The sequence below is a fragment of the Arachis ipaensis genome, chromosome B01, assembly GCF_000816755.2.
Source record: "Arachis ipaensis cultivar K30076 chromosome B01, Araip1.1, whole genome shotgun sequence".
NCBI classification, from domain to species: Eukaryota; Viridiplantae; Streptophyta; class Magnoliopsida; order Fabales; family Fabaceae; genus Arachis; species Arachis ipaensis.
Genome location: NC_029785.2, coordinates 110,841,938 through 110,854,433, shown reverse-complemented (window position 1 = coordinate 110,854,433; position 12,496 = coordinate 110,841,938). Strand labels below are relative to the sequence as shown.

At 34.8% G+C, this 12,496-nt stretch overlaps 3 protein-coding genes across 5 annotated transcripts; 1 reads left to right on the top strand and 2 right to left on the bottom strand.

Moving 5' to 3' along the window:
* LOC107610775 (uncharacterized mitochondrial protein AtMg00810-like) lies at positions 731-2,059 on the top strand. Its single transcript, XM_016312780.1, has 2 exons — positions 731-1,204; positions 1,301-2,059. Exons 1-2 carry the CDS (start codon positions 731-733, stop codon positions 2,057-2,059), a joined length of 1,233 nt encoding a protein of 410 aa, XP_016168266.1.
* LOC107633540 (hypersensitive-induced reaction 1 protein) lies at positions 3,641-6,397 on the bottom strand. Of its 2 annotated transcripts, none has more exons than XM_016337156.2 (6): positions 6,088-6,397; positions 5,148-5,346; positions 4,744-4,864; positions 4,552-4,643; positions 4,364-4,460; positions 3,641-4,229 (listed from the first exon to the last, which is right to left on the bottom strand). In XM_016337156.2, exons 2-6 carry the CDS (start codon positions 5,334-5,336, stop codon positions 3,862-3,864), a joined length of 867 nt encoding a protein of 288 aa, XP_016192642.1. In that variant the 5' UTR covers positions 5,337-5,346; positions 6,088-6,397; the 3' UTR covers positions 3,641-3,861. The 2 variants fall into 2 exon arrangements, with proteins under 2 accessions (XP_016192642.1, XP_016192647.1); XM_016337161.2 differs by lacking the exon at positions 6,088-6,397 and adding an exon at positions 5,911-6,066.
* On the bottom strand, positions 7,176-12,333 carry LOC107633562 (protein NRT1/ PTR FAMILY 4.6). 2 transcript variants are annotated; one of them, XM_016337177.2, is made up of 5 exons: positions 12,071-12,333; positions 11,844-11,946; positions 11,536-11,753; positions 9,039-9,485; positions 7,176-8,509 (listed from the first exon to the last, which is right to left on the bottom strand). In XM_016337177.2, the coding sequence occupies exons 1-5, from the start codon at positions 12,071-12,073 to the stop codon at positions 7,502-7,504; spliced, it is 1,779 nt and encodes a 592-aa protein (XP_016192663.1). In that variant the 5' UTR covers positions 12,074-12,333; the 3' UTR covers positions 7,176-7,501. The 2 variants fall into 2 exon arrangements, with proteins under 2 accessions (XP_016192663.1, XP_016192668.1); XM_016337182.2 differs by having other exon boundaries at positions 11,844-11,934.

Genomic DNA, 12,496 nt, shown 5'->3' with positions numbered 1-12,496 from the left:
CGTGCGCGTTGAAACCTGATTCTGAAATACTTGATTTCTTGTGTTCCTTCCACTTTTGCTTGCTTCCTTTCTATCCTCTAAGCCATTCCTGTCCTATAAACCCTGGAAACACTTAACAGACATATCACGGCATCAAATGAAAATAAGAGAAGATTAAAATTAGCAAATTTAAGGCCAAAGAAGCATGTTTTCAATCATAGCACGAAATTGGGAAGGAAAATGTAAAACATGCGAATTATATGAATAAGTGTGAGAATAATAGATAAAATCCACTCAATTCAATACAAAATAAATCGTAAAATAGCGGTTTATCACACCACAGGTGCCAACTATTCCTAAACTCCCAGTATCAACAGCTCAAAGTCACTCAAGTTTAATCTCAACACCAACACCAGAACCTTCACCCTCAACACCTCATTCAAGTCCAACCACAACGAATAACCCCTCAAGAGTCCTTTCTCATCAAATAAGAGACAATCTTCTTCAAACATCATCACAGCAATTCTTGAGTACTCAACAAGTAACAATGCCAACTTCAATTCAACAACAGCCTCAATCAGCTCAACAAGTAACAATGCCAGCTTCAATTCAACAATAGCCTTAATCAGCCAGCAACACTCAAAGGCCAGTAGCAGTGTCCTCAATTCCAACACCAGTTCCAATTAATGACATAGAGATTGTACTTCTAATCTCTGAACCACCTCGCACAATAGTTACAAATGTGCATCCTATGACAACCAGAAGTACGGCAGGGATAGTAAAGCCTAAGGCATTTCAGGCAAGCCTAGAACCAAGGAGTGTGAAACAGGCCCTCAACATGCCTGAATGGAAAGTAGCTATGGACTTGGAGTATGATGCCTGGATGAAAAACAACACATGGGAGCTAGTGAAGCTGCCTCCAAACAGAAGTGCGATAAGGAGTAGATGGGTGTTCAGAGCCAAGTACAACTCAGATGGGCCTTTTCAAAAATACAAGACAAGGCTAGTTGCTCAAGGTTATGCACAAAGACCAGGATTCGACTTCACAGAAACCTATAGCCCTGTAGTAAAACCCACCTCCATAAGGATAATACTGTCTATTGCCTTGGCAAACTCATGGCTAATAAGGCAACTTGATGTCAACAATGCCTTCCTTTATGGTGACCTGATGGAGGAAGTGTATATGAAGCAGCCTCAAGGGTTCGAACAGGGAGATTCATCACTAGTTTGAAAATTAACAAAGGCTCTCTATGACCTAAAACAAGCACCAAGGGAATGGCATTACAAGCTGGCTAATGGTCTAAGTGACATTGATTTCAAGCCCACAAAATCTGATGTGTCAGTTTTTCAAAGTGATCTTAATGGAACAAAAACGTTTGTGCTGGTTTATGTAGATGACATAATAGTCACTGGTGAGTCTGAAGATACAATAAAGCAAGTCATCGAGCAGTTGAATGCAAAATTCGCTCTAAAGGACATGGGAAGCCTACACTACTTTCTTGGAATTCAAGTGACAAATACAAGCAATGGTGGTTTGATTCTCACCCAGCAAAAATACATAAAGGAACTTATGAAGAAGGCCAACATGGTGGGCTGCACCTCGTGCCACACTCCCCTGCCATCTACAGTCAAACTATCAGCTTGTGGTAGTGCCAAATTTCATGACTCTGCACTTTACATGTCCATAATTGGCAGCCTTCAGTACCTTACTGTGACAAGACCTGAAATATCATATAGTGTACACAAGCTAGCACAATTTATTCAATCCCCACTGAAGTCTCACTGGAAAATGATAAAAAGGGTGCTTAGGTACTTGAATGGAACTTTTAACCATGGGCTGCATCTAAAGAAGGAAGGCTCGATGACGATCACTGCCTATAGTGATTCAGATTGGGCTGAGGATCCTGATGACAGAAAATCCACCAGTGGCTACTGCATCTTCCTAGGATCAAATCTGGTGTCCTGGGGTTCGAGGAAGCAAACTGCAGTGGCAAAGTCTAGTACTGAGACAGAATATAGAAGCGTCGCAGACCTTGTTGTTGAGCTGATTTGGGTGAAGAACCTACTTTTTGAGCTCTAATTTCCACCAAAAGAGCCTCCCTGCTCTACTGCGACAACTAAAGTGCAGTGTTGCTGGCTGCAAATCCCATCTTACATTCCAAATCTAAGCACTTTGAGATTAATCTTAACTTTGTGAGAGATCATGTTAACAACAGGGACAAAGCAGTAAGTCACATTCGAGGATCAGTGCAAGTGGCTGACATCCTAACTAAATCTATCCCTTCAAAGGCTTTTCTGCACTTTAGGGATCGGTTAAGTATTGTTGAAGCTACAGCCGTGTCCCAGAAACAAGATACAGTTGCTGTGAAAAACAAGGAAGAAGAAAACTAGAGATGATGATGAGTGTATTAAGCATTGTGATCAAGTCAGTTGAGAAGCATGTGCACTGCTGTGAAGTCAATTCAGTTAGAATCAGTTACAAGCTTCAGCTGCAAGTTTCAGTTAGTTAGTTACTAGCTTCCAGAAGCTTCAGTTAGTTATCAATTTAGCTGTGTTATCTCTCAGCTATAAATAGCTAAAGTCTACTTGTAATTTACACTTTTCTTATTCACTTTCACTCTGCTCAATAACAGAACTCTTAATTCTTCTCTCAAATCTCATTCTCATCCCTTCTCTCGATCTTCATCATGCTTCTCTACTAAGCTCAGTTATGTTCTTCATCTTCTGTGTGCCTAAGGCACTGATACCTTCAAATACAACTTAATTTGACTTCGCTAATGAAAACAGAGTTGTTGCTTTACTTTCCATTCCGATCCGATTTTGTTGATTCTCTCCAGATTCGGCGCTACTACTTCTATCCCTTTTGGCCGAATTTAAATAGATGCATTGGCCACCCAGAAGCATTTTTCATTTGTGCAAAAAAATTGATTGTGAAGTAGCATACTACTTAATTCAACAATTAGCCTAATTTTATGGATACTAGATGGTGCATCATTCCTTATATTATCATTTTATATATAGTTAGTTACATTCTGGTTGAGCACCAATCAGAACCTTGTTACTGAGTATGAAACTATATCACATTGCACACTGCACATAAAAGAAAATCATAGGTATATATATTGCATCACCATATTTCCATGCAGTGGTGGAGCTTAGTTCAGACAAGGGGTGGCCATGGCCCCCCAAATTTTTTATAAAAAATTTAGTAGTACTTTTTCAAAAGATAAAAAATAGTTCAATTGACTTAAATACTTTATGACTTAAAGTATCTAATAAGTTCAATAAACAACATCCTCTCTATCTTTAGGTTTAAATATAAAAAATTAGATATCTTTTATTTATTTAATTTAATTTTTTATATAATAAAAAATAATAAAATATTCAATAAGTATTAATATTATTGTATTTGTATAAATTGATAAAAAAATTCAATAAATATTATAAATTTTAATATTTGTCCTTCTAACTTTTTCTTTATATATTTTACAGGATATATATTCAAATTTTTATATAAAATAATAATGAAAAATCAAAGAATTGATACATTTTTTAAGAGGAAGGCTAATATTTAAGAAGGAGAACATATAACTTTTACAATATCAACACATGTAGATAGTTCTTCTACTTTAATGAATTACGAAGAAAGTGAGATATGACCTTCAAAAGTTCAAAAAGTTATATCTGATGACTTTAACTTTAACTTTTTGGAACGAGATCTTAAAAAAGGGCTTTAAATTTGGCAGTATCACCCAAACCAGAGAGATGAGATTAGACGAACTTATCTTAAACGAGATCCATATAAAAAAATATTTTGACAATTATTTTCTATTTGGCCCCCCCAAAATTTTGTTTCAAGTTCCGCCACTGTTTCCATGCAAACTAATCATGTGTCTGATGATGAGAAGCCTGAAGAAGTCCATCGCGAATCTGCGTAGCTACATCTCGAACCGCGCCAGGTCCGTGTGGAATGAACACAGCAGAGGACTTGGAGGCAGCACCAATTTCTTTCATGGTGTCAAAATATTGAGTGACAAGGACCATATCCATGACATCTTTTGCAGTTGTCCCCGGTACATTAACTGAGAATCCAAGAACACTGTCTCTCAAACCATCCACAATGGCTTGGCGTTGGCGCGCAATACCCAGCCCGGAGAGGTATTTAGACTCTGCCTCGCCCTCGGCTCGCTTAATTTGCAAGATCTTCTCTGCCTCGGCTTTCTCAGTCGCGGCCACCCTCAATCTTGCAGCTGATCAAAGACAGAATAAACAAGCATATAGTATTAGGCATAGACAGAAACTTTATATGACAAAAAAACATGCTGTAAGAAAACTCACTATCTTATATAAAATAAAATAAGAATTGAAAAACAAAAAGCTATACCAGCATTGATTTCATTCATAGCTCTCTTCACATGCTCATCTGGCTCTATATCAACAATCAATGTTTGAACAATTTCATATCCATAAGCTGACATAGCCTGTTATAGCCATGAAATCATCAGATTCATATTCGCATTAGTCCATACTTTACAATATCACTAAAATACTAATTAAATAAAATCATGAAACCTTCTCAAGTCCTTGTTCCACAGCTCTGGCAATATCATTTTTCTGCTCAAAAGTATCATCTAAGTTGAGTTTTGGAACACTCGCCCTAATCACTGCAATCAAAATAGCAATGTCACAATATCACAATAGATGATAGTTTATCTTCTTAACCACAATGTGCTTCTTAGTGTATAGTAGTGTTATGATTTATACCATCAAAAACATAGGCTTGAATTTGGCTCTTGGTATTGCTAAGTTTGTAAAAAGCATCACTGGCTTTGTCTGCGAGGGCTCGATATTGAATAGAAGCAACAACATTGACAAATACATTATCCTGTAGCAAAAACAAAACAAAAAGGCCAAAACCAATCAAGTGTAATTCAATAGAAATTTATACAGAACAACATGTTATTATGCATAGAATTATATCATTCAAAAAAGTAGATTGACAATTTCTCAAATTGATTTCTTTTTGTTAAGAAAATTTAACAAAAACACTTTTATTAACTACAAAATATTGTGGTTAATAAAAAATATTGTAAAAATGTTAAAAGTATGACCTTTTTAATTTTGCAATATAATTTAGTTACAACCAAAGTATGAAACAAGAGCAAAACCTTTGTCTTAGTCTCACAGCGAACATCCAACTGCTGCAGGCGGAGAGAGAGATGACCGGCAAGCCGGTCTCCGGTCACCCATGGTATGCAATGGCACCCTGGCTCGAGAACTTCTTCAAACTTTCCAAATCTTTCTTTTATAACCACCGTTGATTGTTCAACTACCACACAACAGAAAAGATTTCCCATTTGCTCTTAACTGTAACAATTCAAAAATCCTATCATTTCTAGGATCATGTTGCCTACTCCTATTAGCTTAAAAATAATTATTCATGTTGCCTCCTCTGATGAGGTTATGCTTTTGGAATGAATGATTTTATGAAATAATATTAAAATTCTATGTCCGAAGAATTAAGAGTTCAATTTTTGGTGAACCCAAAAATGTAAAAAATAGCATAAGAACAATTAAAAAGAGAAAAAAAAGCCGCAAAAATCAAGCAAACCGTGTTAGAGTCATGTTGCCTACAAAATCCCAACCAAATAAATGTTCATCATGGTAATAAAATAAAATCCCTACAAAAACCCCTTTTGTTTCAGTTGGTGTATTCATGCACTAGAAGTGAGGTACATTTATCAAGGAATAATTGACTGGACCATTCAACAAAACAGAAGGGAACATGAATAAACTTTGAGAGTTTAATCCAAAGATCACCAAAATCAGATAGGAATTAGTTGAAAGAAATAAAGAAAAAGTTTGAACAAAACAATAAATAAAATGAACTGTTATGCAGGAAAGAAAACAAAATGGCAAATCAAAGTTCACCTTCCGACAAGGATTCCCAAATATTTAACAAGTTATGAAACCATTAGCAATCTCATATAATCATTGCATCTTAACTCTCGAGTTATCTGCACTAGTGAGATTATGTTGATCCAAAACTGTACATAAGAATTTAACAGACAAACATAATTAATGACTCAAGATTCATCAAAACAATACCTCAAAACTATAGATAGGCTTTGAAAAGCTGATTTGATGAAAGAACTGAGAAGGCTCTTTCTCTTTGCTAACTACTTAATTGGGATTTGGGAAAGAGAGAATTTCATGTACAGTTAACTTAAATTACAAGCTAATCGACAATTACATTACATCCTAATCCTATTCTTGATATTCATGTTCATTAACTATGGCAAAATTTGTTTTCTAACCATATATTATTCTAATGGAATGCATATAAAAAACAAATTAGTAGCACTGTCTATGAATAAAATTTTATAGCTAACTAAAATGACAAACAAATCCAGCTAAGTTAGCTATCATGTTGTCACAACAACCTAGAAAAGTATAGGCACTTGGACATGAAAACTTCAAAGGGATAGAGGTATATGACAGTTGTGATTGTTTAAATAATCTGCCGAATAATTGAACCTATGTACTGATTATTAGAGGCAATTGAAGCTAAATGACAAAGGTGGCAAAGCATAATTAAATTGTTAAGATTCGCCCAAAATCAGATAAAGCATCTTTTCACTGCAAACAAACAGTGCAGCGCATAGTGAAATTGAGCTACAATGCAAGGTAGCTATGAGTTATTTACTAGGGTTTTTTTAAACAAAAAAAAAATCCGTGATCTTTAATCTCTCACTCTAAAAGAAAAAAAAATATATAGTTTTGTATTGGATAAACTAGTTTACTTTGCCTAATATGGTTGAGGATTACGTTTATTGTCTTTGGCGGAACCATAATTATTAAATTCGGATTGGACCAGATTGTTTAACCGGAAAACAATGGCTCGGTTTAATATTTTGATAATTGAAACAAGTGAACTGGTCAACTTCAATAAAATCAGTGTGAATCGTCTCTGAATCAGAATAATCAAACCACACACTGATATTAGCATTATAAATTAATGAAAGCTAAAAATATAAGTTAATTTTTTTAAAAAAAAAAGTTAAAATTAATTTAAAAAATTTGAACTTTTAGTGTTAGAAATTTAGAATTCTATTTCCAACACTAGCTAGTAAATTTGTAGTTGGATTGGATAATATTTCTCAAATGGCCACAAGCTAAGATAAGGTATAATAATATTAGTTACAAGCAAGGTATAATACCAAACCATCAATTATATTGTTCCATGCAAACACCTCTCAACTCTCTCAAATCTCTTGCCCTTATTATTCAACATTCCATGGAAGCTAGTAAGGATTCACACCTAATACATAAATAACTAGTCTCGAAAAATTTCTTTAAACATGTTAAATTTATCATATTACTTTCTAGACACGTTCACATAAAAACTGATGAATCCATGAATAGCAAATGCATCGTAAATAAAGCTAATCATGAAACTCATTATTATTGTAAATAACCGTGTCTAAAGTTGATATGATGAAGTTGAAGAAGCTACAAGAAATCAAAGCACTGATCTAGGTGGTGGTATTATTATCATATTTGTGTATTTGTAGGAAGAAGCCCAGAATAGATAATGAAGAAAGTTGATTCCACTAAGAGCACAGAGAAACCAGTAAAACCTCTCAAGATGATAGTGATTCAAGTTGGAACCCAACAACCATGGCGTGTGTCCAACCACACTTGTGACCTTGTTAATGAGCGAAACAAGAACAGTGCTGGAGTAATAACCCATGGCAAGAGAAGCCCAAGAAAGCGCGGTTGCAAGAGACCTCATGCTCCATGGCGCTTCAGTGAAGAAGAACTCCATCATCCCAGCAAGAGTGAAAAGATCAGCAGAGCCAAGAAACAAGTACTGTAACGCCACCCACAAGAACGTTATGGGAAGAGGCTCCGTTGAATCCGTTAGACCATGAATCAACGCCGTTTTCTTTCTCTTTGTTTCGACTAACGCGGCAACTGCCATGGCCACTATGGAAAGAACCAACCCTGTTCCAATTCTTTGTAAATGCGTGATTCCAGTTTCGGTTCTGGTTATTTTTCTTGCGAATGGGAGGATGGCGTGGTCGTACATGGGGGCAAGAACCATGATGAAGAGAACTGGGAATACAGGGAGAGAAGCTGGTGGGACCTTGAAGGAACCAAGATTTGTGTCCATGGTGGATGATTGTTGGATTGAGAAGGTGGAAAGTTGAGCTAGGCAACAGTTTAGCATTATGGTTGACATGAAAATGGGGAGGATTCTTAGGACTACTTTGACTTCTTCAACTTCCTTCACTCTGCATTGGAGCATTGGGTGGCATGGTTGTGATGTCACTGCTCTGTTCAGGAATTTGAGGCTTTCGGATAACGGGCTTTGATGATGATATTGATGAGCTTCCTTGACATTGTTGTTGGTTTCCTCTGTTTCAAGTATTTCAGATGGGCTTGTGGACATGCTCATGTTCATTATAGCATTGCTTGAGTTCTTCCCTGCTTTGCACCACTTGTCGCAAATTGCTGCTGCAATTACCTGATTGTGTTTCATTTTAGTTTATTCAGTGAACTTTATTTATATACATAGAAAAAGTATAGGCAGATAATAAAAATATTAAATAACATGAATAATGAATATATTGAATATTTATTTTGTGTGCGGATAGTTAATATTAAGATTTAGGTGGATAATTTTAAAGTCCAGTATGTTTCGATTTAATTGGTAGTTGTTCATGTTATTTAAGAAAGTTATTGGTTATTTATCATTATCCATATATATATATATATATATGAAATTAACTAATTCAAATGTCAAATATTAAAATTATCACGTGTACATAAAATATTAATCATTAAATTAGTCATATATATTTTATTAATTTATTGTGCAATGGTTGCAGTTTAATGATATGACATGAAATGTAATATTCGGTCAATGTCATCTCAAACTTACATTAGCAAAACAATAACGATACACGTAAATTTTTTCAAAGACTATTATAGTGATATAATTGTAAGAAGTAAATTAATATTATTGGAAATATAAATGGTTAGAGTATATAAACCTTGAGCATGGTTGTGATGGGGCTTCCAACAGGAACCTTGTTCCTGTACTTGTGAGAACCAAGAAGAAAAAGTGGAATAGAGATCAATATTGATGCAGTTGAGACACCCAAACCCCATTGCCAACCCTTGTTGTCTTCAATCCAAACCACAACAGTGACTGCAATCAAAGCACCACATGAGAGGCTAAACACATAGTAATTAAAGAATGAAGACCTCTGCTTCCTTCCCTCTGCTGTGCTCTCGTCAAACTGCTCTGCACCGTGCGGAGGAAGCGATCCTTTGATGCCGCCGACGCCGAGCGCCACCAGATACAGCCCTGCAAATAGCATAGCTGCATCTCCACCACCGTCAACTTTCTCGCATGCACCACTGTTGGTGGTTCCCATGATGCAGCCTGGTGGTTTCAGTGCTGGTATATGAGCTTGTATTGTTAGAATTAGTAGACCCTGTTTCCATGCATGCATTCATTAATCATGTATAACTATTGATGTTTAAATCAAGATTTGATGAACTCAAACGAAAATTATGTGATCGATCTTGATTTGATTAATCCATGGTTCTTGGTTAAGTTTAGGGTTTTGCTAATTATAATGAAGAGGCTAACATAATTTAAAAATTGATTCAATTGGAATTTTGTTCTACATTCTCTTATATCGAGTTGACTATTTTTTTATCATTGAATATAGTGTGAAACCAAAATTAATTAAATCTCATTCTCTATCTTGTAATTGAAAAATAAAAGTTTAATACATAAATATAAAAGAGCAAAAATAACGAGAATATTAGATGACTAATATTTTTTTAATTTTTGCTTGAATCAATACTAATGGATTCTCTATGTTTTTCACTAAAAACTATTGATTCTCTAATATTTTCTAAAATTAATATCAAAATATTTATCAATTTTGCACATAAAAATGGGGACACTAGCTGGGTTATGTCAAGCTTGAGCATAATGTAACCAAGTGTGGGGCTCGGAACTTTCATATGTGTGTATATTGTGGTATGTGTAATTTATCATGATTCTTTTGTCTTTCATTAATTTTGTTCTTCAATTTTACTTATATCTTGGTTCACATTTGTATATATATTATGTGTCTGATCACGTTATCTTTTAAGTTAAAAACTAATTTATCATAAATTTGAGTTTTGTTTAAAAATTTATTACTGATTAATGAATTATTACATAAATTTAATGAAATTTGAACTCCCAAATAATACAATAAAGGTAAGTATTTAAATAAAAAAAAGAAAAAGAGAAAAAACCCATATATATCATTTATTTCTCTCTCTTTCTCTTTTTCTATATCTTTTCACACTCTCACTGTGTATGTGAGCAACTAACTTATCTTAATAGTGAGCTAGCTAGGTTGAGTACTTTTGAAGCAGGGCAACATACATCAAGGTGGGGCTAGGCACCTTACTATGTGGAACCTATCAAAATGGGGACTACATATGGTTATCACGTGCTTTAATATATTTAATTGGTTGAATCATTAATCTAGAATTGACCTTCTAGATAGGGTGGCAAGCGGGAAAGTCCACCCCACCCTGTCTTGCCAGAAGCCTGCCGTTTGGTGGGCTGGCTCGTTCCGCCCCGCCTAATGAGGCGGTTCTAGAATCTCGTCCCATTCTATTCCGTCTCGCTTAATTGTGGGTTGGCGAGAAATATTCTCTCCAAAGTAAAATAAACATAATCTAAAACATAATTATAAATATTGTCTCCAAAGTAACATAAACATAATCCAAAACACTCAATTTTTATCTTCATACTCTTGTAAGTTAGGTTCGGGGAAGTTACGTTTTGGCCAAAAAATTACAAAAATACCCCTTCACTAAAAAAAACCTTAGCCCTGCGGAGAAGCCCACCCTGCCCCCACCAAAGCCCGCGGTTTAAGCGGTGCGGGTTAGGCGGACTTTTGCTATTTGGCGGTCCCGATTTTTCAGCCCGACCCGCCTTTTTTAGCGGGTTACACGGACCAACCCGACGAATTTAGGCCCGTTTACCACCCCTACTTCTAGATATTTCATAGCTGATTCTTCCTATATTCCTTTTTTAATTGGTTAATTTCGTTTATTAGGAAACTTATTGATCTTATTTTTAGAATATTTTAAGTCACTATTTGATATTTATTATACAACTATTATTATTTACTTTCTTTATTTATTTTCTTTTTCATTCTGAGTATAATGAACTTCAAAATAAATACTAATCTATCTAAAGTTTTATAGTTTAAGCTAATTGACCAATAACAAATAGTCTTAGATGAGTTATTATGGTATGACAGAAACTTATTTAACCCTGCTTTTACTTTGTCAATGATTATGTATGCATATGATATTCAAGCACCTAGTAATAACGGAAATAATCTTGAAGCATTTTCCTACAAAATCAACAATATTACTGGCCAACATAATTAAACACTACTAATACTTGAGGGAATAAGAGAAGAAGGTTATATAACTATTATATTAGTTGTAATAAGAATTAATTACCACGAATTCTATAGCAGCACTTATGAGATATATGGAATAAGTGGTGAAAAAAGCATCTGCAAGGAATCCACCAAGAATAGCAAGAAGAAAAGCTGTTCCCATGAAGTTTGTGACAATGTTGGCAGAGCTGGATGGTGAAAAGTGCATGAATTTGGACACGTACATAACAAGATTACTTGCATTTGCAATATATGCTAGGTTCTCCAATACCTCCACCGCTGTAATTTAATTAATTTCTCATGTATAAAGTATTTAATAATTTTGTTAGAAAGACGATATATATTATGACGTCAGCAAAAGTAACTAACCTAAAACGAAGGAAGCTGCAAGCATTCCACCATGAACTCCTCTTATGGCAGGTCTGTTCCTCCAATCTATGTACCCTTCCCATACCTGCATCTGTGCTTCATCCTAAACAGTTTACAATATATATATATATAATATATATATATATATTATATGGTGTTAATTATTATAATAAGAACTAAGATATAAGAGTAAAGGATCGATCAGCGAAGGTTTTGAAGTGTGTTACCATGGCTAATATATCCAGTGAGTTTATCTTAATTAATGTTTATGAAGCTAATAATAAGGAAAAAAGATATAAAGTGGTGGCATGCACAATTATAATACTGCTACTTCTAGTACTAGTTCTTGATATATATTCTTCAAGAATGTGCTTTAATTTATTTCTGTTATATCTTGGAAGTGTGGTGAACAGATCTTGCATTTATAGCTGTGGCAAATGGAATTTATTACAGAAAGATCCATGGAAAGATCTAGATTCTAGACTTCATGAAAGCAACCTTTCTGATCTTTTCACCCTTACGTTGTGTGTTTGTTGGTGATCTTGACACTTTTCTACTGTGTCTCAACCTCTACTGTACTCTAATCTTGGTTTTCATATTGGTCTGATCTAGAGAGAAAAAGTAACACGCATGAAAAAGAAAAATATTAATGG

Coding starts and splice junctions, on each gene's coding strand:
- LOC107610775 (XM_016312780.1), top strand. CDS start 731: ATGACAACCAGAAGTACGGCAGGGATAGTAAAGCCTAAGGCATTTCAG. Junction 1,205..1,300: donor AACAGGGAGATTCATCACTA/GTTTGAAAATTA, acceptor ATTGATTTCAAG/CCCACAAAATCTGATGTGTC.
- LOC107633540 (XM_016337156.2), bottom strand. CDS start 5,336: ATGGGAAATCTTTTCTGTTGTGTGGTAGTTGAACAATCAACGGTGGTT. Junction 4,865..5,147: donor GCTGTGAGACTAAGACAAAG/GTTTTGCTCTTG, acceptor TTTTTGCTACAG/GATAATGTATTTGTCAATGT. Junction 4,461..4,551: donor TGGAACAAGGACTTGAGAAG/GTTTCATGATTT, acceptor TGGCTATAACAG/GCTATGTCAGCTTATGGATA.
- LOC107633562 (XM_016337177.2), bottom strand. Junction 9,486..11,535: donor GTGCTGCTATAGAATTCGTG/GTAATTAATTCT, acceptor GCATGGAAACAG/GGTCTACTAATTCTAACAAT. Junction 8,510..9,038: donor CCATCACAACCATGCTCAAG/GTTTATATACTC, acceptor AAACACAATCAG/GTAATTGCAGCAGCAATTTG.